This window comes from Doryrhamphus excisus, linkage group LG14, assembly GCF_037039965.1.
Source record: "Doryrhamphus excisus strain RoL-2023G ecotype Guam linkage group LG14, RoL_Dexc_Guam_v1.1, whole genome shotgun sequence".
Classification (NCBI taxonomy): domain Eukaryota; kingdom Metazoa; phylum Chordata; class Actinopteri; order Syngnathiformes; family Syngnathidae; genus Doryrhamphus; species Doryrhamphus excisus.
The window spans coordinates 5,518,954-5,545,432 of NC_136370.1; the positions used below are offsets into that span (position 1 = coordinate 5,518,954).

The 26,479-nt window shown below is 41.4% G+C and overlaps 1 protein-coding gene across 2 annotated transcripts in view; it reads right to left on the reverse strand.

The window, feature by feature from the left end:
* Nucleotides 1–20,956, reverse strand: part of lclat1 (lysocardiolipin acyltransferase 1) — a 29,512-nt gene extending 8,556 nt beyond the window's left edge. The window contains exons 1-6 of one of the 2 annotated variants that reach the window (XM_058090335.2): nucleotides 20,622–20,956; nucleotides 8,329–8,400; nucleotides 7,120–7,287; nucleotides 5,315–5,513; nucleotides 4,163–4,309; nucleotides 2,067–2,183 (exon numbers count right to left, since the gene is read on the reverse strand). In XM_058090335.2, the coding sequence (XP_057946318.2) occupies nucleotides 2,067–2,183; nucleotides 4,163–4,309; nucleotides 5,315–5,513; nucleotides 7,120–7,287 (631 nt within the window). In that variant the 5' untranslated portion in view covers nucleotides 8,329–8,400; nucleotides 20,622–20,956. The remainder of the gene's footprint in view (nucleotides 1–2,066; nucleotides 2,184–4,162; nucleotides 4,310–5,314; nucleotides 5,514–7,119; nucleotides 7,288–8,328; nucleotides 8,401–20,621) is intronic. The other variant, XM_058090333.2, reaches the window with a different exon arrangement.
* Between the last annotated feature and the right edge of the window lie 5,523 nt (nucleotides 20,957–26,479).

The window sequence follows — 26,479 nt, forward strand, 5'->3', positions numbered from 1 at the left end:
GTGCGTTGCTGGTCTAAAGGAGTCCACAACTCAGTACAAAAGGACTGAAAATGAGCATAAAAGGTCCCATTTAAACTATATTTGCTTAATTTGGCCAAAGAAAATCCCAAGTATACATCTTTTGACTAATAATAGGCCATATTCAACCACAAAACAAGGATCATTTATGAACTAATTTTTGAAAAAATGCAATAGAATGAGGGAGCGATGTTCAAACCATGATAGAGCGAGGGAGGACTGGAAATAAGTGTGTGTCTATTTTGATGCCTGCATAGTAGATGTGCAGACCTCGAGTCCCTCGACTTGGACTTAAGACAGACTCCAGTCACAAGTTTGATGACTTTGGACTTTGCAATATCATCAAAGACTTGCAACTCGACTTTGACATCAATGACTTGGGACCTGACTCTGGCTTTAGTCTGATGACTTCAAAAATACTCGAGATTTTCAGTGAGTGTGTTGAGTAAAATGTGTCCCCATTCAAATGATTTAACTCATGTGATTGTGATGATGTCATAACATGGTTTCCCTTTGAATCTGCCTCACTGATGCCCCGATTGACGTCCAATCAGTGTGTGGATTACATAAATCCACTTTTTTCTATGACTAAGTCCTGTCACACTGGTCTTGTTTTACTTTAAAAATTTGCAGGTATGCTGGAGCCTATCTCAGCTGTCTTTGGGCGAGAGGCGGGTTACACCCTGGACTGGATGCATTCATTGTATTTGACTAATTTAATAGATTATTACATTGTCTATTTGGGAGACACTAAACAGTGCTTAGGCTGCACGGCAGTCTCGTGGTTAGTGCGCAGACCTCACAGCTAGGAGACCAGGGTTCAATTCCACCCTCGGCCATCTCTGTGTGGAGTTTGCATGCATGTTCTCCCCGTACATGCGTGGGTTTTCTCCGGGTACTCCGGCTTCCTCCCACATTCCAAAAACATGCTAGGTTAATTGGCGACTCCAAATTGTCCATAGGTATGAATGTGAGTGTGAATGGTTGTTTGTCTATATGTGCCCTGTGATTGGCTGGCGACCAGTCCGGGGTGTACCCTGCCTCTCGCCCGAAGACAGCTGGGATAGGCTCCAGCACCCCCGCGACCCTCGTGAGGAAAAGCGGTAGAAAATGAATGAATGAATGAATAAACAGTGCTTAGGACTTGTAAGGACTTGAAAATGAGGAGCCTGATTTGCGATGTGTGAGTAAAGAGAGTAAATGCCAAGCTGTTTAACTGCACATAGAAGAACACCTCCACAAGCACATTGAGGTTTGCCTCTGATTACTTTTCTGTGCAACTCCAGCTGGGTTTGCTACCAACAGACGGCCTAATTATGGAAATAAACACAGATTTGCGTGTTTTCCCACAAATAAAAAATATGTTATTTGATCAAAAATCTGCATGTCGCAAATGCTAACTTGAGATGGGGCGGCACGGCGGTCGTGTGGTTAGCGCGCAGACCTCACAGCTAGGAGACCAGGGTTCAATTCCACCCTCGGCCATCTCTGTGTGGAGTTTGCATGTTCTCCCCGTGAATGCGTGGGTTTTCTCTGGGTACTCCGGTTTCCTCCCACATTCCAAAAACATGCTAGGTTAATTAACTCCAAATTGTCCATAGGTATGAATGTGAGTGTGAATGGTTGTTTGTCTATATGTGCCCTGTGATTGGCTGGCCACCAGTCCAGGGTGTACCCCGCCTCTCGCCTGAAGACAATTGGGATAGGCTCCAGCACCCCTGCAACCCTCGTGAGGAAAAAGCGGTAGAAAATGAATGAATAAATGAAGACGGCGAGATGCCTTTTCACTTCCTGGTTGCTATGGAGCATGTACTGTATTTCAATGGACAAGATGCAGGCCGAGCTCTTATCAAATGCACTTCTGCCACCTTGTAGCCGTTTTCTTCGTCTTAAAACAGTACCGAACGTGCTCTCTTCTACTGTAGAGTTGCATCCTCACCTCTTTGTGCCTCAGGTGCAAAAAAAAATACGTCACTGGTGACAAATGAGTGAAGGAATCCCATTTGATATCCCATATCTAATTCTGTTTGACAGATTAAACTTCTGACCTTTTCGTAACCGGTCCACAATGAAAGTGAACCCGGTGGTGCGTGGATGAAGTACATGTTCGAATTTCGGGAGGTTGTTCTGGGTGGCGAACTTGTCGCTCCTCGCTCTCGTATTTTCTGCAAGAGACACAGGATAAAGTTGTCAGTTACCGTCACAACAACTGCACGGCAGAGATGCAGGTGTATTTGTAATGGGGTGACAATGAAGGGACACTTACGATACTGTAAACAATAGAGGACAACTACTGTAATAAAATAGTACTATTGTATTTAGATTAAACAAGTCGTAACAATAATAATAATAATAGTGGTGTTGGTTACAGGGTGAGTGACTACATTCCAGCAGATACACACAAGCAGCAGAAAGTGGGAGGATATAAACATAGAAAAGATGAGTGTTTATTAACCAAACATTTCCCTGGAACATGTAAACTATATGGTGACTCATTAGTCATATTATGTAACGCAAGAAGCTCCTTCAGGCAGGCATGGAGGACAAAAGGGACGACAGAGAGGCAGTTAATCTGGACGCGGACCCCGGCTTGTGATTCTTATACAAGCTTATGTGTCATTTGCAGAAGATTTAAGTCAAGCTTAAGTGCGCCTTCATCACCTGTTTAGTAAAGGGTGGTACATTTCCTCCATAACTCCATTAAAACTGCATGAACACAATGAACATACGCAGTATCTGGCGCACACACAGACTCCTATCATAACTCCTATCATATTTCCTCCGAAAAAATAACACGGCATCTGTAAAGCTGCACACTTTAAGGTGCTGTTTGAATAGAAAGTTCTGCACCTTGTGACATGACAGAGCCACATATTTCACCAAAAAGAAAAAAATAAGGGTTTGAAAAAACAAGATCTTCACTGACAGAAGAGCACATTCTGCTGCAAGACAAGGGAAAAAATAGGCAATGATTTGGACAGATACCTTTATACTAAAATCAAAGCTAAAACATGGTTTTGTGAAATGCAGCCATGTGGAAGAATGTCCAGTGATGCTCCAACAGAAGAACTGGAAGCGAGGCTAGCTAGTTAGCTTCCAGCAACCTGGGCGTAATGCGCAAAATCTGCCTGAAAATTGACTATGGAGCTCAAGCAGTGCAGCAAAATTCAAAAGGACATATCCAAGAATGTATTCATGCACACTGACTGGGTGTAAGGATGCAAATTGACATGTTATAAGCATTATTTTCATTATGTCTGACGCCGAGATAATCTGTCACTGCTTTTGGCTTGCGACCTGTGCAGGGTTTAACCTGCCTGTCACCCAAAGTCAGCTGGTATAGGCTCCAGCATACCCCCCGCCATCCTTGTGAGGACAAGCAGCACAGAAAAAGTATGGATGGATGATTTGACTGTCCTGTTTTCAACTTTTTCATGCAGCACACCATGTACACTCACAACTGGAGCATGCACCGTTATACACTTTCATCTCCAAAATATTGCACAAACAAACCGTGGCTGTAGCTTATCCCCCCCATCCGCTCACCGGAACTGCCTGTATGTCACATGGTTGAAACCCAGCAATAAATACCTGGTACTCTCTGCAGATTAGCAAATAAACAACCAACATCCAATGGAATATGGTAATAAATGTATTGTGAGGTACGTACTTCACTTCATACGTAGTGTTGGGCAAGCCCCCCATGTCTTGCTCCCAAATAAGCCTGGAGCTTTAAGAGGCTTACATACTGTAGTGCGCATACACATGTCATCCAACATGAAAAGACCCTAAAGCTACTGCTCAATTATGACGTCAACTTCACTCAAATTTTGATGGCATCCTGATATATGCATAGACATTTAGCTTTCCCTAAAAAAAAAACAAAAATGTGGGATTTTGCTTGGCTTAAGAAAAAGGATTTATGCGCTGGTGTCACTTGTCACATCAAGACCATTGTGGGCGAGATGACAGCGTCGAGTCCAAGCATTTGGTTATGTATTATCACTTTCAAATTGTGTCTGCAGAGCGGTATTAGCGCCAAAGGCCGAGGCGGGAAGAGGCCATGCCGGGCAAGAGTGGCTAATGTGAAACGCGGGCAATTTATCACAAAAAAAGTCAGCGGCTACATTTTTTTGCTTCTCACCGGTGAGGTCGGTGCCCTCAGGGAAGAGAAGCAGCTGCAGGGGCTCTCTGATGTCACAGAAGTAGTCTAGCATGTTCTCCAAGTGTTCCTTGTCCTTCTCCCAATGGCGATGGATGAAGATAAAGCAGGCCACCTGCATTGCCCAGCCTGCAATGTTAAGGCGTCAGTTTTATCTGAATTCAGGTTACAATAACAAGGTTCTCAGGGCTCTACATTAAAAACAAAAATGACTTGCCCATGGGGAATCCTTAAGGTGAGAACTGCTTGCCCGAACTTGCCTGAATATGCTGATAATTCATCAGATAATAGTACTGATGCATTGTATTTGGAGGAATGTCTGAAACGTATGCTAACATGGCATGCCGTACTACCTTGTACATTGTACATTGTAGTCGTAGTAAGCAATGATATTTATAAGTTGTGCACCACAATGAAACATTATTGAAGAGACACATTTGTGTACTTGTTAGGTGTTTTTAATCCAGAAAATAATGCTCAATGGTCAAACAATAATTTGTGAAGCAAAGGTGAGAAAAATCCACAGAGCAATGGAAGCGCTAGATTTTGTAGCTTGTGCAAAATCAGCACTTGGTATTGGATCTAATCGGTGGTGTTTCATTGTGACCACTTCAAATTGTCACAGCAATGTGATTCACTCACCTGTGCCATCATTTGATTTGCTGCCGCTAATAAAATACTTGTTTAGGAGGCACTGGTCCATCACTTTTTGCTGTTTTCCTTCACAAGTTGTTGAAGAATTAGACCATGTTGGCAGGGACGCCATGACGGATGTTTTCCTAGTCAAACGATCGCCGATTGGTCGAACAAGAACGGGTGTGGGTAAAACGCGCTCTAAATAAACGATTGTGATTGGTCCATTTCAAGATTTGCAAGGATTGGTTTGCTAATTACCACCGGAATTACGCAGTCCGTGTTTTACCAACACCCAACAAGAACCGCTTTCAAAAAAACTCTTGGCAGTATGGCATGCCAAAGTGCACTTGCCTGACGGGAATATCACTGATTGGATTTACTTGCCCCAATTTGGTTTTAACTTGCCCCGGGCCATCGGTACATCGTTGTTGTCGAGCCCAGGTTCTTATGGCCATGTTGAGATTAAAGCCCCTTTGGTAAAAATCAGAATCCACCTACCGAAGCCCGGCACGGCCTTCAGCGCAACCTTGAGGCAGATCTTCTCCAAGCGGAGGTAGCTGTACCTCAGCAGACAGCACCAGAGGAACATCCAGTCCAGGCGCGTGCGGTGGTTCATGATGATGACACTACGCTCCCCAGGGACGAACGCGTCGCCGGTGATCACTACTTTCACCCCGAAGACCAGTTCCAACAAGGACTGCAGAGGGAAGGAGGATCGGTGAGATGATCTGTACTATATCCTCTACAACTCTTACTAGCAAATAATGGAATATGCAGTGGTCACTGCAAAATGTTAAGCAGCGTTTACACTTGCATGCATTTTGCCTCCGCATTGTCCTTTAATTTGCCATGGCAATGAGTGTCATTTATTTATAGGCCTGAAAAACGTGAAGAGTACTTTGCACACTGTTTGCGTTCTGTTTACAGTGGTCCGCATTGGAACAGAATGACCGTGCCCCCTCAACACTTATTTACACGTTGTCAAGTACTGTTTACGTCCACTCTACGACATCCGTGAAGCAGTCATGGCAAAGATTAGACCAGGGGTCTCAAACTCAATTTACTTGGGGGCCACTGGAGCTAGGGTCTGGGCGAGAGTGGGCCGCATCAGGTTTTCCAAACCCCCCCCCCCCCCAAAAAAAACACATTTATTAAAAACAGAAAAATTAATAAACTTTGCTTTGGTTTCGATTTTCTACAAGAAACGCTCTGATAAAACATTCCACTGTTCTCAAATATCTTACTTTTTATTTTTCTACACAAAATAAGATAATAAACAAATCAAGAATAAAGAAAATCAATCAATCTGTAATAAATAAATAAATATAATAATAACAATAAAACGGCAAATAATAAAAACTTGAGAAACCACATATAGTTGGTGGGTAAACAAATTATTTTTTTCAGATTAAAATGAACAAAGCATTATTACAGCCCTGTAGACATGACAAAACACGACTATAGTCACATTTATACTCTTTTTATTTACAACATATTGCGCAACTGCAGGGTCTTGAGACACATGCTAACTCGCAAACTAGAGAGCTAGCGACCTAAACGGTAGCCTTCAAGTTATTTCCTTTAAACTTAAATAGCCAAAAACTTACCACTTCCACACGGATAGGGAGGATAACTATTAACAGTTATTTAACCTTTAACATGAACATTAATCAAACGTAATAATTTTTTCTAGGTACATGATACCATACAGCATCCATATCAAACTTGCGCGGTCCGCACTAACATTAAACTTTCATATCAAGGCGGGGGCCTCAAACTAGTGTCCTGCGGGCCACATTTGGCATATGAACAATAAAACATCGCATGTCAAGAGCATGTTTAACTCCTCCTTATGTGTTGACGGCTGTGTTGTTTGGATCACTTTTTTGTACAGACTATAGATTGCATCTGGCCACAGTTTGCTCATCATTTCTTACTAAGATACGCAATACAATAAATACAACCTTTCCTGAGTTCAGTGAGGAATGGCAGCAACCAGCACATCATGCGCCGTCATCAAGGAGGACTATCCACAGGTCGAGCATGTGATCTGATTACAGCTCGTCTTTCATCTTCACATTCCACAATTCAATTAGCATTGTCTGTAGATTTCACCACAATCTGTGTCCAAATCAATCATGATTCTATTAATCGAGATCCGCCCTGGAGCGGAAGTGATTGTCTGAGCCACAATTACATACACACATACATCACGGTGCAGCTCGTGAGTGCAAGTTTTTTTTTTCTACTTAATAACCAAACAAGTTGAGAAACACACATAAGTAGACCGAGCAGATACCCACCACTGGCAGGGTGAGCCAGGTAGCGACGATGCGGTCAGTGATCCAGCGGTACCAGGCGGGGGACAGCAGCATGAGGGGCAAGACCGGACCCAGCATAAAGATGCTTCCGAAGAAACTGGCCAAAAACAGGGTCAGTATAAAGTAGAGACCCCGCACTGACACAGCCATCTGTGAGGACAGAAAGGGCAACGGGATCAAATTAGCTTGAGGAAAAAGTCAGAGCTGTACAAAATAAAGTACTTCTTTCTCATGCTTCAGCAAACACATGATGGATTACGGATGCGAAGCCTGCTCTTCCGATGTACTGTATTTTCCCACAAACAGTGGAAAATCCATTGCGAACATTCCTGGAGTGGAATGTAAATAGACGAACTGTTCTGACTGTGGGTAAGTCATTTTGTCTACATGGTCACTCAATCAAGAGTGGCTTCAAATTCCCGGAATGTGTTGGAGCATTACCGTAGCTTCTCTCTGAATTCATGGTGGGCAGATTCAACAATTGCTGTGTGGAACTGATTGTTGATTAATCACGTGTTGCCCCGTTTCTTCAACACGGACCACTCTATATGGCCGGTCTCAGCTAGTTTGCCATCTAAAGAAAAACATAGGCACTGCTAGAGCTGCATTGCCTTGGGCTCACACTGAATCAGTCGTGGAGGAGACCCAAAAAAATAGGTAATGATTAAAAATAATACAAAGGAGCCCCCCCCCCCCCCAGAAGGTTCAGAATTCCTGGTTGCACCCTTGATTGAACCACACAATCACCTTCAGACAAAAACATATTTGAGAGAGCAGTCGGCTGGTGAGCTGGTCCAATGAATTAAATACATTTTCAGTTTATTTGCTTTAGGTTCAGGAGATTGCTGTCCAGCGTTAGCTACTGTGTGACTGATTATCACATCGTCATCTTCAAAGACTCACCATACTCTGTCAACTTTGTTTTTCAAATGCCATATTAAAAGATTTTTAACTTTCTACCGTGGCGAGAGATAATGTTTTGCAAGGTGCAAAATTGATATCATTCTCACAAATCAAAGTTCCACACAGCAGACATGTTTGTTTTGGGTTTGGCACGCCTGCGCAGTGTGAAGTAAAGAAGTGGGCGGGGAATGATTGCTACAGGCTGGGTCTTGGTAAAAATCAATATTTCTCCTGTATGAACTTTTGCTCCGTTTTGATACAATGATCTCACTGCTTCTTTGAACTCGCTAGATGTGTTCAGGTCGTCCTGTCCACGCTATCGCACAGCTGGCTTCTTTTGAACAGCGGGAGTGTCCACTCCTTAAAAGAAGAAAAAAAAAAGTTCCTCACTTCTGTAACTTCCCACACCGATACATGTTTTTGTCTTTGTTCCGGACAGATGGAGCTTTTGGAGACTCTGCCCTCTGATCAGTGGTGACTCAAAGCTTTGATGATAATAATATTGTGGACAATATTCATTGAGAGATAAAACAAGCCATAACAGGTGCTTGCTGCAATAGTACGAGCCAGAGGTGATTGATCGATGTTGAAAGGCTGATATTGATCGTTGGCCGATCGATTGGAGCATCCCTCAAAAAAGCACCTCAGCATTTGAATTAAAAACAACCTTTCATTTTTCTGCATGCGGCCCTTGGTGGAAAAAGTAAATGTAGAAGTAGAAAACTACTTCACTACTTCGAATTTCGCAGCTTCATTCTATCACAGTTTTTCAAAAATATATGAATAACTTTTCATGATTGAATACTGATATTATTAGAACATATGCATGTATAAGCAAGTATTTAAGCATATTTCTTTGCCAAAATAAAGTATTTTCAAGCAAAAAAAATGGCTACATGAACTAAAAGACAAATACAACGCATTCAAATATGTTGTAATGTAATGTAGTACTCTACACTGGTCACTAGGTGTCAGTAATGTTCTTGTAATGTTCGGTGAGGCTCTAGACATGATCGCCGGAACAACAGGCTTTTATGGTAGGTTTCAATGATCTCATAACGGGCACAGTGATCATAAAACTCAACGCTGAACCTCCGACATCACTTCCTGTTCGCCCCCTCACACAGTCTCCCTATCACCGGAGCACACTGACAGTAACAGGAGTTTTATTCATGTCTTGAATGGCTTATTTTCTGTTATTCTGTCTAGTATATTGGATTTGTTTAACCCAGCTATATTATTCCATTATGCAATTAGTAGTACATTCCATTTCATACACGTTGATTAATTTCCCTGTATTTAATCACTAGTGGAAAAATACATTTTAACATTGCAATGGATATAGGTATATATAGGTATATATAGTTTTGGCACATTTATGATCTATCTCCCAATGAAAAGACTGTAGTGGGTTAGCGCCACCCTGTAGGCACTGTACCACTGCCGATGGACGGCTTAAAGTTGAGTTATGTGATCCAGATATGCGTTCTCACATACTAGAGCTCTTCGGGGGCAATCTCTTTGAGGAGTTCAAGTATGAGAGGGCCTTTAATGAGGTCCCAGGCTAGAATGGAACTAAGAATGGATGTTGTGCTATTTGTTAAGTGAGTCGTAGCTGACAGGTTTTATGACCTTGAAGGAAGGAAGAGGATATGAAGAAGGTGAAGAGATAAATTAAACATGTCTGAGCCACAATACAATGATCGCTTTATCAAATTGTTCCGGAAAGGGAGCTTAAAGGATTGCTTTTATTTGCTATTCAACAACACACGTAAAAACCCTACCTGGCTCATACTGTTTGAGTATTGGTATTCGGACCATCAATCTAATTATCAAACAGAACTGTTGCTCTTTGTGAACTCACTACCTACCGACTGACAGTTGCTTCACAGGAGCTGCCACATAGCAGACATAGCAAACTGGCCATTAGATCCCTGAGGGAAGTGAGCCGAGCCTGTGATCCTTCTGAAATTCAAAACCCAGAAACAGGACCGGCAATTGTCTGTTACGTAACGGCTAAGAGGGGGACTCATCTGTACATGTCAATGACGGACAAGCCCTTGGCATTGCCGGCGGTAATATGACACTTGTGAAACATGTTCCCCACCACTCTCACCAAATGTGCTATACCTAACAAAAAACAGTTATCGCCACATGGTTGCTAACAATACCGCATGAATGTCCAATTAGCCAATCCAAAATCAACGGCGAGCAGTGCCACGTATCATGAATGCCTCTATTCATTTCACTGCTGAGTCTCCTAAAGTCATTGTCAAATAGCGTGACGTGACAAGCTAAACACATTGATCTTTAATGACTAAACCATGACGAGGCATGTGCGGGTTTCCATAGACAAGACCAGACTGGACAAAAATGTTAGTGGGTGGTCTGTCAGACATTCAAAGTGCAGTTCAAAATGCACGCAGTGTTTTTAATGGTCATCCCAAATCAAGTGAGCACACATTTTTACATAAAATACATTTCATAGATACAAGTCAATTAATTTTCAAGATAATAAACAGTAGCCTTTTGAGCTGTGACGTCATCCTAGTAAAACATCACAAGACTTTTAAGTATAATTTTGGAAGTTTTTGGGAGAGTACAGTAATGGCACGGCCCATGCTGTGCATCTTTGTAATTGGGCCAAAGACAAAAAGGCCATCGAAGCGTTGTTGTGCTAGCCTGGAGCCTTCAGCTGTGCCAAGAATAAAAGAATCCCTGTGTGACGTGTATAGTGCCCTAGGTGTTCGGATTAACAGAATCGTAGAACTGGCCAATAAGAAATACATTTACAGTTCAACGCAAAACCTCATGGTATTTGACATAATGTGAATGAAACGCTGTCATTGAGAACGGAATGTTCATATTTCCCCAGCAGACCACTCAATCGTGGCAGAATCTTCTCACAAACACTAACCCGCCCCGTCCCAAACTAATCAGTTTGAAAATGCGGGCTAAAACACTGGGGAAAGTTGCTGAAAAAAACTTGAAACTCCCCTTTTAAGGAGCATGAATTGAAGCTAGCTGGGTTAGCTTAGTTTAGCAAAGCATGCTGGTGCGGCTGTGTGTGTTTACACTGTTTACAGCACTTGTTGATGCCAAGAAGCGTTTTGCTATGTCCACTGACATTCTGCAAGTTCTGAGTGAAATAAGGATGAGAGGCTCGTCCCAAACATCAACAGACATTCCCATCAATCACACAACACACTTGAAAATAACAGCACTCTTTGCCACAATTGGAAAAAAAATCCTTAAGGATTTGTGCATTTATATTTTTAATTTATTTTTTCTATTTTGATTTTATTCACTGACCCAAAGGGCAAATACTCTAGTAAAACATGTGTAAAGGTACAGTTCTAAATTCTACAAAATTAAAACAGAAAAAAAAATTTGGGGAAAATTCGGATTCTGAACCAAGTCGAGGTGCTGTTGAAAAGCAAAACAGATCTGGAGTAAGTAAAGCAGTGTAATTTTGTGTTTTGAATTGTAAAATGTTGTTGTTGTAACTTGCAGTTGTGTAATCTGTTACTGTTTTTTGACCAAATAGTCCCTTAAGAAAGTAACTCACATATCGAGTTCATTCATTCATTCATTTTCTACCGCTTTTCCTCACGAGGGTCGCAGGGGTGCTGGAACCTATCCCAGCTGTCTTCGGGTGAGACCCTGGACTGGTCGCCAGCCAATCACAGGGCACATATAGACAAACAACCATTCACACTCACATTCATACAGTGAAGAAAATAAGTATTTGAACACCCTGCTATTTTGCTATTTCTCCCACTTAGAAATCATGGAGGGGTCTGAAATTTTCATCGTAGGTGCATGTCCACTGTGAGAGAGATAAACTAAAAAGAAAAATCCAGAAATCACAATGCATGATTTTTTAACAATTTATTTGTGTGATACAGCTGCAAATAAGTATTTGAACACCTGTGTATCATCTAGAATTCTGACCCTGAAAGACCTGTTAGTCTGCCCATTAGAAGTCCACCTGCACTCCATGTATCATCCTGAATCAGATGCACCTGTTTGAGGTCGTTAGCTGCATAAAGACACCTGTCCACCCCATACAATCAGTAAGACTTTAACTTGTAACATGGCGAAGACCAAAGAGCTGTCCAAAGACACCAGAGACAAAATTGTACACCTCCACAAGGCTGGAAAGGGCTACGGAGCAATTACCAAGCAGCTTGGTGAAAAAAGGTCCACTGTTGGAGCTATCATTAGAAAATGGAAGAAGCTAAACATGACGGTCAATCTCAATCGGAGTGGAGCCCCATGCAAGATATCACCTCGTGGGGTCTCAATGATTCTAAGAAAGGTGAGGAATCAGCCCAGAACTACACGACAGGACTTGGTCAATGACCTGAAAAGAGCTGGGACCACCGTTTCCAAGGTTACTGTAGGTAATACACTAAGACGTCATGATGTGAAATCATGCATGGCACGAAAGGTTCCCCTGCTTAAACCAGCACATGTCAAGGCCCGTCTTAAGTTTGCATATGACCATTTGGATGATACAGAGGAGTCATGGGAGAAAGTTTTATGGTCAGATGAGACCAAAATAGAACTTTTTGGTCATAATTCCAATAAGCGTGTTTGGAGGAAGAAGAATGAAGAGTACAATCCGAAGAACACCATCCCTACTGTGAAGCATGGGGGTGGTAGCATCATGCTTTGGGGGTGTTTTTCTGCACATGGGACAGGACGAGTGCACTGCATTAAAGAGAGGATGACTGGGGCCGTGTATTGTGAGATTTTGGGGAACAACCTCCTTCCCTCTGTCAGAGCATTGAAGATGGGTCGTGGCTGGGTCTTCCAACACGACAACGACCCGAAGCACACAGCCAGGAAAACCAAGGAGTGGCTCCGTAAGAAGCATATCAAGGTTCTAGCATGGCCCAGCCAGTCTCCAGACCTGAACCCAATCGAAAATCTTTGGAGGGAGCTCAAACTCCGTGTTTCTCAGCGACAGCCCAGAAACCTGACTGATCTAGAGAAGATCTGTGTGGAGGAGTGGGCCAAGATCCCTCCTGCAGTGTGTGCAAACCTGGTGAAAAACTACAGGAAACGTTTGACCTCTGTAATAGCAAACAAAGGCTACTGTACCAAATATTAACATTCATTTTCTCAGGTGTTCAAATACTTATTTGCCGCTGTATCACACAAATAAATTGTTAAAAAATCATGCATTGTGATTTCTGGATTTTTCTTTTTAGTTTATCTCTCTCACAGTGGACATGCACCTACGATGAAAATTTCAGACCCCTCCATGATTTCTAAGTGGGAGAAATAGCAAAATAGCAGGGTGTTCAAATACTTATTTTCTTCACTGTACCTATGGACAATTTGGAGTGGCCAATTAACCTAGCATGTTTTTGGAATGTGGGAGGAAACCGGAGTACCCGGAGAAAACCCACGCATGCACGGGGAGAACATGCAAACTCCACACAGAGATGGCCGAGGGTGGAATTGAACCCTGGTCTCCTAGCTGTGAGGTGAGGTCTGCGCGCTAACCACTCGACCGCCGTGCCTCCTCACACATCGAGCATTATTGTTAAAAAAAAATGTTAATCCTTCTTGAACATTGCATTTTTATGAGGATGGCATTTCAATTGCTATGCTAGTGGCATTTTAGAGGAACTATAGTTGATAAAATGCAGATATGGATATTAGTAACCAACCTGTTGAGCCTATACCGTGCTCATTGACAATATTATTGATTGGGAACTAATACAATTATTATTATTATTGTTATTATATGAAGCTTGAACAGCCCTCCTCCTCATATGACGACACCAAGTTGATGAACCATTTTAAAATCCGAACCAGTACCTGGAAAGGAATTGTATCAGACCACATGTGTATGATTTATTTTGGGCACATTTATTTGTAGTGTAGTGTAAACCCCATCTAAAGACAAAGTAAGGGGTCACCAAGCCCTACCATATACTGTGAATGAATAATACATACATACACTACTGTATACTAAATGTTTCAAACAGCCTTACACTGAGCACCGGGGGCCAGTCAATTATTGCCAAGTTTTCCACCACGTAGGTTAAAGGGGGCCTGCAGAGTCTTGAATTGATAAGGCCTTGCTGACGCAGTGAGTGTACAGCAGATGCTACAGGGAATTATTTCATCCAGCAGGTGCGCAATGCAGCTCACACCTTTCCACCTCAATTATCACCATGTGCGCGTACACACACGCACACACACACGCACACACACACACACACACACACACACACACACAAACGCTAGGCTCAGACGGGCTTTCGACTGGGAACAGCAGCATGACGCAGCAAGACTCGATATACGGCAACGGAAGGAGCTGAAGGTTTATTAATAAGAAGAAAAATAAGTGTGCAGGCAGTAAAGGTTATTGATATTAATGATGGAAAATGTGAGGCAAGGGTATTAAAATTTGCTTTATGTCGGAACACACCCAGGGCGGCAATTGGATAGGATAAAACGTATGTAGCGTAAAAAGCATTGATTACACTTATACACGTTCTTCTTGTAATTGTAACCACAAGAGACTTGTCGGGACGCTAGGGAAACTGTTTTCCCCAAAGCATCCACGGAAACCCTTTTGTTTCCAGACTCTGCATACTAGAACCAGTTATTAGTTTGATTTAGTCCAATCCATTGGGATTCCATTTACAGTAATAATAATCCTGCAAAGCACCCCCCCTTAGAAACACAAGGCAGCATGCAATGCGCAGCATTTCCCCGCAGTAAGCGGCGAGAGCGGCCCAAGTCAGAATTCTCTGGCAGCCATTGTGCATTCTTTCGCTGAAGGCCCGACTCCAGACATCCCGACAGATGCACGCTCAACAATAAGTGTTGTCTGCAGCTTTATGACACAAACAAAGAGGGAAGGAATGAAATAAATAGACAGGGCTGTCATGTAAATTACATATGCTCGTCTTATTTTAAGTTCTGGTAAACAGCTTGAGAAAGGGGAAGGCCTGCAGAACTGAACAACAACAAAATCTCAAAAGTAGAATATGCTTAAATGATTACCAGTAGTTTAGCCACAAACTGCACTGGAGTCAACTGCTGACAAGGCGACGCCTTAGAACAGAGGTAGGGAACCTATGGCTCGGGAGCCAGGTAGGGCTCTTTTGATGACTGTATCTGGCTCTCAAGCATTTCTTACCACAATAAAAATGTATTTTTGCTAACATTTTAAAGTAAACATCACAGAAATGACTGTTAAAAATAATATTCAAAATCAACATCTTTCTTATGCATTTTAATTCGTCCATCTATTTTCTACTGCAATACGGCCAACCATATCTATCTTTCCTGATGATATTTTCCAGGTCAAACACCAAAACTTGATTATTACTGGGTAATGCGGTAGTCTACCTCGGTCATTGAGATGTCAACATGTAAATATAAACTTTTCTCCTTTAGTCAAATAGTCACCTAGCTAAAGCTGCAGAACCAAGCCTTCCGGCAAAGATGGCCAAAAGAATGAAATATACTGAGTATGGTGCAAAACTATGCAGCAGCAGAAGTTGCATTAATGGCAGCAAGTATTTGATTTATTGTTGGACACTGCGCTGCTCACGAAAGTGTGCTGGCCACACCCCATTGGCGTGGGGTAGTGTGCCTGGTCTACATAATTAGAGCCCATTATCTAAAACTGTTGGTCTTACATAAAAATGCACACATTTTATTGCATTCAATGTTTAAAAAAATGTATATGGCTCTCACAGATACACATTTTAAAATATCTGGCCTTCATGGCTCTCTTAGCCAAAAAGGTTCCCGACCCCTGCCTTAGAAGCTATATGTAGTGTTACCAGTATGATACTTATAAAGGAGACTCATTATGTTTTTCTACTTTTCTGACCTTTAAATGCAGTTAGAATGTTGTATTCTCGTATTAAACGATGTCAAAGTTTCATATAATGAGGTTTGCGCATTTGCAAGTGAGCCCTGAAAGAAGTTTGGGACGGTTCAAAACTCTCCGTTTCAGAGAGTGTTGTAGAACTAGAGGTTTGTGACGTCACAGATGGGCCATAAAAGAAGCGGGACAACGCCTGTGTATACTTGTACAGCGCTACCGAAATGAAAAGTATTCCGCCCATCTGTACACTTCATTGAGGATGTGATTCTTGACGTGACTGAAAACAGGAAGGCGGTGGTAGTTGATCTTGCGGCCACGTTGTGTCTTTGGGAACAGTTGTGTCTTCATTGAAGGTAAAGGTAACCTTAAATACTCATTTATCCTTTCATTTGTTGTTTACATTCATTCATTCATTCATTTTCTACCGCTTTTTCCTCACGAGGGTCGCAGGGGTGCTGGTGCCTATCCCAGCTGTCTATGGGCGAGAGGCGGGGTACACCCTGGACTGGTGGCCAGCCAATCCCAGGGCACATATAGACAAACAACCATTCACACTCACATTCATACCTATGGACAATTTGGAATCCCCAATTAACCTAGCATGTTTTTGGAATGTGGGAGGAAACCAGAGTACCTGGAGAAAACCCACAGATGCACGGGGAGAACATGCAAACTCCACACAGAGATGGCCGAGGGTGGAATTGAACCCTGGTCTGCTAGCTGTGAGGTCTGCACGCTAACCACTCGACCGCCTTGTTGTTTACATGCATTAGGAATTGTTTCATGTATGTAAAACTGTAACTGTAACAGAGACATCATAGACGGGTGACGTAACGTCCGGTTGTGGTTGCCAGTTTGTTCAGCTAGCTAATAGCACGCCAACAAGGAACACATAATATTATATATTATATGTATCAATAACCCGACGAGACGCGCAGCATATTGCACGCTAACCGAAGCAATATTATGGTGTAACTTTTCGCCGTTAACTGAAAAACAGGCTAACCAGGGCGGACCCTAACTGAGGCTCCACTGTATCAGTTTGACCCTGGACGTGACTATTTCCATTTCCATTATCTTCTAAGGGAGACTTGTTCATCAGAGGTAGAAACAGCCTCCCTTTAAGTTTGTGCAGTACTACAAAACTAAAGTTTCAACCTCAACTTTGCAAAGACAAGCGTACAAGGTCGTGGAGTCTCTCTGTAATTACACGTTTGTTTCCGTGGTCTGTAGATAAATGCGGAGTATCCTTTTGGAAAATTAAAATAGACGGGGTGGGGTGGGGGGAATTTCATCAGATGCATGGAGATCTGAAGGTAGAGAAAGATGAAGGTCAACATCTAATGTGGGTTTTAACAAGCACTCAATCAGTCTGAAGGCATCAATTACAGCCCGAGCTACTGGTGAAGCCGAGCCGGCATCCTAACAAGGTGCAATCAGGCTAAATAACAACTGGTGCCGCTCGAATCAGAGGTGCATTTTTCTGAAGGTTTGCACCTCAAGGCAAGAGTGTCATCGTTGACGTGTTCGGCCTGATACCCTTCAGTACGTACTAGAGAAATTGAGCCTGGATCTTTTTTCAACTTAAAAATAACAGCATAATTGACACTAATTTTAAGACATAATAACACATAGTAGAGCGCAGATCTCTGCCAAGGCAAAATAATGATGCCAGTGGACCCTCAAAGGTCACACAGTTCCAGTCAATTACTGGCAGACACATTCATATTCAATAGCATGGGAAAGCATGTCCAAACCTCCAGACTTGTACTATGTTGCTATGGTAATAGAAATAGACTTGCCACCATGACAGTATTCATCAATATTTTTACATTTTTAACACCTGAAAGCAATAAAATATGATCATGATTGCTAGCCATATTGTACTGAGTAGCCAGGATGTCACACTTTTGCTGGTCGGCCAGTAGTAATTGCGCTTCTATGGTGGTCGTTATATTTCTACTGACTGGTAACTTTCTGTGGTGGCATTGCAATTTGTAAAAAGCCAAATAAAAAGCAAAATGAGGTTGTTAGGAATGGAATATTTTCCACTCCATTATAAACAAGTGCAAGTACTTCATATGCCGATCCATAACATGTTAGAACATATTCCTTTGCTAGCAAGTTAATCGTTTGGAAATTTGGCAAAATTTTAAGGAATGTTTTTGGCATGTCACGCACATCAGCCAAGGCCAAACCGCCTGATCAGGGATTTCATCAACAAAAGTGTGCGTGGAATTCTGACTAATTTTCCAAACCCAAAATGTGCATATGGACAAAAATTGGTGAAATGTCCCGAGTTGTTTATTTTTATGCCTTGCTGGTGTTGTTTTTCTTTATCTATATATCGGAAGAATATATTCATGGCGTTCTCTGTGCGCCAATACATTGTCCGTGCAACACTGTTTTGATTGGGATATCCCCATTGTTTACAATTACCATGTATACAGGAATAACCCTGTTTATTGGTTATTCTGACGGTTTCAGAAACTGGACTATTGACTGCATGTAAAACTAGTGAATGTCATCAGCATGTGTGGAACTTGGCAAAAGCATACATTTTCATTTTGAGTTAGCATGTTTTTAATATTTTACATATTCCAATCCAATATTACAAATTTTGGATTCAAATAAGGTTGGCAAAAGCTTTCATGTAAAGCAATGTGCAAAGAGTCAGCTGTGCACCTTGTGGTGTAGCCTACATCACATTACGGTACACACAGTTCATTGAAGTACAACCAACAGTCACAACATGAATGAAGTCACATCACAATTCACTGCTGTATTTCCAGATGGATAGTTTTCAAATATTTAACACTATGCTGACTTTAACACCATAGCAACAGTAGGAATACTAGTATTGTTAGGAAAATCAGGCTGGGGAAAACGTTATAATAATAAATAATAAAGTTACATTTTTATGGGGATCAAGTCAATACTTGAGATTACAAAAACTTACAAAAGGAAAGTTGATTTAGTTGGAAAATTTAATAAAAACAGAGCAAAAGAAATAATGTCAAAGCATAGAGTTGAAATATTAAAGTTTTTTTTTAAGTAGCATTATTACAAAATACAAAAGAGTGAATACATTTTTGGAAAATTAGGTTGGGAAATATTAAAATTATGATAATAAAGTCATAATACTGCAAGAAGAAGAAAGTTTAAAGTGTTGGAAAATTAAATAAAGCAGAAAAGTTATTTGTTTAAAGTCGTATTATTATCAGAACCAAAACAAAACAGTATAGTGTTGTCAAAAAGTGCAGCTATTATATTATGAGGTAAAAAGTAATGTCATTTCTTTTCCATCAAGCTGAAATATTTAAATAAAAAAAATGTTGTTTTTAAAGTTGTAATATTATGAGTAACAAACAAAACTAGAAAAATTTGGGGCTAAAAGTTCTAATATTATGAGAATAAAATCATAAGAAAATTGACAAGAAGAAGGTTGAAATCAGAGCAAAAAAAATGGGAAAATGTTTTTTATGAGACTATAGTCAACATATTATGAGGAAAAAAAGTAACATCCTAACAAAATAAGTCACATTTGTAAGAGAATAAAGTCATAGTATTATGAGGAAAAATAATGGCATCGTTGCTGCACAGTTCAACATATTCCGAAAACAAATATTTAGCTTATTAGGTCCTACAGTTTGGATAGAGGATATATGATATAATGGGAATAAAGTCAAAATATTTAGACTAAATGCTAAGAAGAAAAATTATGAAGATTATTTAAAAAGTTGAAATATTGGACTCATGTTGGAAATTTGGGGAAAATTAGGTTGGAGAAAAGGTTGTAATATTATGAGAATAAAGTCAAGAAAAAACATTTTTACAACAGTCACACTATTATGAGAAAAAACTTATATGATGATGATAGAAATGTTCATAATATCATGGCTATAACGTCAAAATGTTATGCAAATACAGTTTTAAAATTGTTCCAAGAATATTCATGAAAAATATTTAGTAAATTTTAAAGATATGAAAAAACAATTTTAGCACTGCTTTACAAAAATATTGAAGCCCTTGCATTTTTTTTTTCATTTTTCACGATGTGGTCTTTTTTGGACATCCCTGCATAATAAACTCCATGCTCACTCGAACCCTACTCATAAGAAATATCGATTCAAATTATTCTCAAGCATCAAAGGCTGCCTCATTAATAGACACATCCATATCCATAACAACCAATAACAGTCCGTAACTTTCTGATAACATGCAACACGGGTGAAAAACATTAAGTTTTGTGACTCATCCTGGCTGTGTTCAGGGTGTCAACAACAGCTGTCAATGTTGCTAGGCAACAAAAGTGGTGCTGTGTCAAACAGCTGAACAGTACAGTACATGGAAGGGATCACAAAATGCAAAACCTTTGCAGGGTGGGCTTTGTTTTTGTCTACAACAAGCTTACATGGTTGCATTTTATTGGGCTGTCAATTTGTTGTTGTTGTTTTTTTAACGAATATGACTCACTGCGTTGACACAATTCAGCTGTTAACAAAGCTACATTGTATATTTTGAGGTAAATAGCAACGTCAACATATGCCGTTAGAAAATAAATAGGCTACGTGTGTTGAAGATGACCTAAATGCTACCCAAGCTAGGTGGAGTGAACACACAAATACACAGTTTGTCGTTCAAGGGGACGTCACACTCCGTGGTCAGCAGGTACAATGACTGGTCAACAACTGTCACGTAACACCATACACACCTTGCGTGGGGTCCTCTTGCCTTAAAGTTTGTCACAGTGTGCGAGCTAACTAGCTAGCTCAAACAGGTCCAGCTACTTGACTGCTACATAGCAGTTTGCTAACGGAAGCTCGCTAGCTCAACTCAGCCAGGCTGGCTAACGGCTAACAACTCCTTCCTGGTCCTCGGGTGTTGATTAAAGTCGGAGGAAACGGTCTATTGATAAAAGAAAAACTTGTCGACCTTCTACATGGATCACGTCTAGCTTGTTTTGGCGTTAGCTAAAAGTGTAATGACGTTAACCCGTTGCTAGCACGACCGCCCAACTTGCTACATTTAAGCTGTCATTGTAGCCGGCCGTCGACAGGCGGTGCTGTTTCTTTTCCCTACGGCTGAATAGAGACTGTCCAGTATGTACTGTAGTTAATGGAAACTTCACTGGCATTTATGCTCAAATTAATCCATTGCGTTGCAATCAAAGTTTAACAATTAATCCAAATCAAAATGCACCCCAAATACAACATTGACGCAATGTTGTAAACATGTATACAACATGATATAAAACCAGGGGCTTATTTAGTCATTTGGGAAGTGTCTAACAGTGCCCCTGTTCAATACTCATCATAAATACACTGACAAATGTACAGTTATGCCATGTGATCGGGATCGGCCACTTATCTGAGGTCGGGTCGTGGGGGTAGCAGCCTAAACCAAGACTTCCCTCTTCCTGCCTCCTTTGTCCACCTTCTCCTGACAGATCCGGAGGCATTCTTCTTCGGAGGCATCTCTCAAACATGTCATGGCTCTTCCTCAAGGCCTCCTACTGGTCGGACATGACCGGGACACCTCTCAGGGTGGCATCTGGGAGTAGGTTGTGAGAGCCGCAGCGGTTCTATTACTGCTGGATAACGGTGCTTCTCACCTTATCTCTAAGGGGCAGCCCAGCCAACCTACAAAGAAAACTCATCTTGGGCCCATGATGTTGTCCTTTTGTTCCCTACCCAAAGCTCATGGTAGGAAGGTTGATTGACCGGTAAATTGAGAGCTTTGCCTTTTGGCTCAGCTCCATATTTAACCACAATGGACTAATCTCATGTTTCATCTTACCTGATTTGTGAACAAAACCCAAAGGTACTGAAACTCCTCCACTTGGGGCAGGATCTCTTGCCCAATCCGAAGATGGCAATCCACCCTTTACTGGGAAAGAACCATGAACTTGCTTCATACTCGGCTGCGAACTGATCCAGTGAGAGTTGAAGGTCATGGCTCAATGAAACCAGCAAGACCACATCATCTGCAAAAAGCAGAGACCCAATCCTGAAGCCACCAAACTGGAACCCTCAATGTCTGGCTGCACCTAGTAATCCGGCCCATAAAAGTAATGAACAAAACTCTTGACACCGGTCATACAGGGGATGAACAGCCTGAATTAGGTGCTCTGGTACCCTATGGTCCTGGTACCCAGAATTCATTGAGGAACATGGTCTAATGCAGGGGTCCCTAAACCTTTTCCAGATGCCACATAATTTGGGGGGCCAGGGTCAGTTTTCGTCATAACACCAGTTGTACCACGGCAAAACAGCTTAGAGGAGTGGCGGTGGGGGGATATGCGTATCTCTGGTAACGTATTGTTCAGGGGGCCCGGTCAAATGTCTAATGCCTTCCCCAAGTCCACAAAACACATGGAGACTGGTTGGGAAAACTCCCATGCACACTCAAGGACCCTGCCAAGAAAGTAGAGTTGGTCCACAGTTCCAAAGTATTACGTTTCAAAGTATTCCTTCCACCTGTCCACAACATCTTGAGTCAAGGTCAACGGCACACCATCCCAACCATACACAGTCTTGAATCTCTTCGAAGCTGCCCAGAAGTCGTTCTCCATAACTTCCCTGAACTCTTCCCATGACCATGAGGTAGTTCCTCAACAATCGCCAGAGCCGCAGACCACCTGGCTTGCCAGTACCTGCCCGCTGCTTCCTTGAGTCCTATTAGCCAAAAAGACCTGATAGGACTTCTTCTTCATTCATTCATTCATTTTCTACCGCTTTTTCCTCACAAGGGTCGCAGGGGTGCTGGAGCCTATCCCAGCTGTCTTCGGACTGGTGGCCATCCAATCACAGGGCACATATAGACAAACAACCATTCACACTCACATTCATACCTATGGACAATTTGGAGTGGCCAATTAACCTAGCATGTTTTTGGAATGTGGGAGGAAACCGGAGTACCCGGAGAAAACCCACGCATGCACGGGGAAAACATGCAAACTCCACACAGAGATGGCCGAGGGTGGAATTGAACCCTGGTCTCCTAGCTGTGAGGTCTGCGCGCTAACGACTCGACCACCGCGCCTCACCATTCTTCTTCAGAACTTCTTCAATAATTTTTTCTTCAACATTGTTATTGTTATTTTTCTGATTGTGTCAGTCAAAACACAGCATTATTACTATTGTTATTGTGTTTACTTCATTAGGTAACGACTGAGTCTTTTTTAAAGCAACTGTATTAAAATTCCATTACTCATGTGTGTGGGATTTTTTTTTGTTCCTTCCTCATCCTCAGGTTAATTACATGTCTAAACTGATTCTAATCTCCAGCATGGAACCGGCATAGCCTTTTAAAGTAGAGCGTGTGTCATTTGTTTCTTTTACCCACGCTTACTCCGCTCTACTGTTTCACATGACATCAGTATTTAGTGATGTGTGTGTGTGTGTTGTGAGTGTGTCAAAGACAGACTGACAGACAGGGTAAAAAAAGAAAAAAAAAAGAGTGAGAGAGCGAGTGCACTTAAACTCAAGACTTTTCCATGACCCGCTCCCTGTGGCATGCACTCTATCTAATAGACTGGAGTGAACCATCCACGCTTTATCAGGATAAACCTCTCTGAGGTCAACGCATCACTTCAGAGGAGAACGCTGAACGGAAAATTTTGCATCTCCTTGCCAGCTCACCTTCAAAAGGGAACTAACTAACGTGATTAATGACGGCTGTCTGACATCATTTAGCCAAACATGTTTGATCGCTGGGATCGGGACTGATTACATATGGAAAACGGTGCTGTAACTAGAATGGAACTTGCGCAAATTGGTATTAAAAGTAAAAAAAAAAACAACCTGTAGTATCCTTTTCCTTTTTGTTAACGAGGAGGCTGCTTCCTGCTTCTAGATCAGGGGTCTCAAACTCAATTTACCTGGGGGCCACTGGAGCTAGGGTCTGGGCAAGACTGGGCCGCATCAGGTTTTCCAAAAAAAAAAACAAAAAAAAAACGCATTTATTAAAAACAGAAAAATGAATAAACTTTGCTTTGGTTTCGATTTTCTACAAGAAAAGCTTTGATAAAACATTCCACTGTTCTCAAATATCTTACTGTTTATTTTTCTACACAAAATAAGATGAAAAATAAACAAATCAAGAATAAAGAAAATCAATCAATCAGTAATAAATAAATAAATATAATAATAATAATAAAACGGCAAATAATAAAAACTTAGTAGTGTCCTGCGGGCCACATTTGGCCCCCGGGCCGCGTGTTTGAGACCCCTGTTCTAGATAGAGCGAAGACAAATCACTTAGTACAGTATTTGTTGTATTGCTTGTCTGTCCATCATTTTTTTAGCGAGCAGGCTACTTCCTGGTTCCTGAAGGATGATGTACAACTGGACTTTTTTCATTCATTTTTTATTCTGGGGTAGGGAACGGAAATGTGACGGAAATGGCAAAAGTAGCAAAAGTGGAAAAATCATTTGAAAAAATCATTAAAATCTGTTGTTATATTGGTTTATCATTTTTAGCTAGCAGGCTACTTCCTTGTTAATTTATGATAAGATACTGGACTGCAACATTTTTAATTCTGGGGTGGGGAAAATGGTCCTATTGTGACTGAAATCGCAAAAGTAGAAGTAGTATTTTATAGTAGTATTTGTTGTATTCTTTGTTAATCCTGCATTTCTTTTAGATAGCAGGCTACTTATTGGTCGATGAAGAATGACATGCAACAATTGGACTGTACCATTCAGCAAAACTGGCAAGACTGAAAAAAAAATCATATATCACAGTATTTCTTGTACTATTTGTTTAATAATTTTACTATAAACAAACAATAAAAAATTACAATGAAGTAGGCTACTTCCTTGTTCATGGAGGGTGACTGTTTGCATCCGTTTGTAGTATCTACCAATCTACTTCCTCATTCATGGATAATGATGTAAGACAACCAAACTGTATCATTTCTGGTTGTGGGACGAGTATGGTACAGTATTGATACAGTATTTGATTAAATCAACAGATACGTAAATACAGTGGAGATGACTACATTCACTCATGTTTGACTTGACATCCCTCTTATGTAAGTCGACGTGGGAAAGATGCAGTGACTTTTTTGGGCAATGGACTCTCTCTCTCTCTTTGGAGTCTATTGATAGCACTTGTTATTGGGGGGGAAAGTCAACATTGTTATTTTTAACATTCTTGCCTTTAACAACCTCTTGAAGCTTCAGTTTAAAGCTCCCACACCTGTAATACCCATCATCCTTTAAATGTCTCTCTGCTTTTGTAATCTGTATTCAGTGTATTTTTTATTCTCATACATCTCCATTCAAGGCTAAAGGTAAGGATTACAGTGGACAGTCTATAAGCTGCCTACTTAAATCTTAAATACTTAAATACCTTAAATACCTACTTAAATACTTCGCCTTGGGGGCGCAACATGTAGACTGATGGTAAAGCTGGTTGAACTAACTCGTCTTTAGAAGTGTGTGAATTTTTTCATTTCAAATAGTACTGAAAAAAACATACCACACTGAACGCATCCGTCCGACCAAAATATACTAACTTTTACCCAAGAAGAGACACAGGGCATCTGCAGCAAAGTGCCGACTGTTGAGTGCAATAGTGTAGGGACATTTAAGCTACGTTTAAGCTAACCTTAGTGTTAGCTCCGGTTATTGTACGTCACCCATATGGTCGCAACTCGGCATGCTTGGAACCCCAACTAAGTTTTATCCGAGAGGAGACTAAGGGCAAAAGTTAACTGATGTTATTGTTGATTTTTGTCATTTTTAGCTGTTTGTTGGACCTCACCCATATGGTATCAACTCGGCATGGGTGGAACCCCAGCTAAGTTTTATTCGAGAGGAGACTGAGGGCATCTGCAGCAAAGTGGAACAATAAGCGTCTTGAGCTATGGCACAGCAACAGCAGGGTCACATTGTCAGTGTCACATTGTCAATGTCCACTTGACATGCTTGGAACCCGAAAAAAGTTTTATCTGAGAGGAGACTAAGGGCAAAGCTAACTGATGTTATTGTTGATTTTTGTCATTTTTAGCTGTCTGTTGGACCTCACCCATATGGTATCAACTCGGCATGGGTGGAACCCCAACTAAGTTTTATCCGAGAGGAGACTAAGGGCAAAGTTAACTGATATTATTGTTGATTTTTGTAATTTTTAGCTGTTTGTTGGACCTCACCCATATGGTAGCAACTCTGCATGTTTGGAACCCCAACTTTTATCCGAAAAGGAGACATAGAGCAATGTTAACTGATGTTGTTGATTTTTGTCATTTTCACCTGTTTATTGGTCCTCACCCATATGGTATCAACTCGGCAGGGGTGGAACCCCAACTAAGTTTCATCCGAGAGGAGACTGAGGGCATCTGCAGCAAAGTGGAACAATAAGCGTCTTGAGCTATGGCACAGCAACAGGGTCACATTGTCAGTGTCACATTGTCAATGTCCACTTGACATGCTCGAAACCCGAACAAAGTTTTATCCGAGAGGAGACTAAGGGCAAAGTTATCTGATGTTATTGTTGATTTTTGTCATTTTTAGCTGTTTGTTGGACCTCACCCATATGGTATCAACTCGGCATGGGTGGAACCCC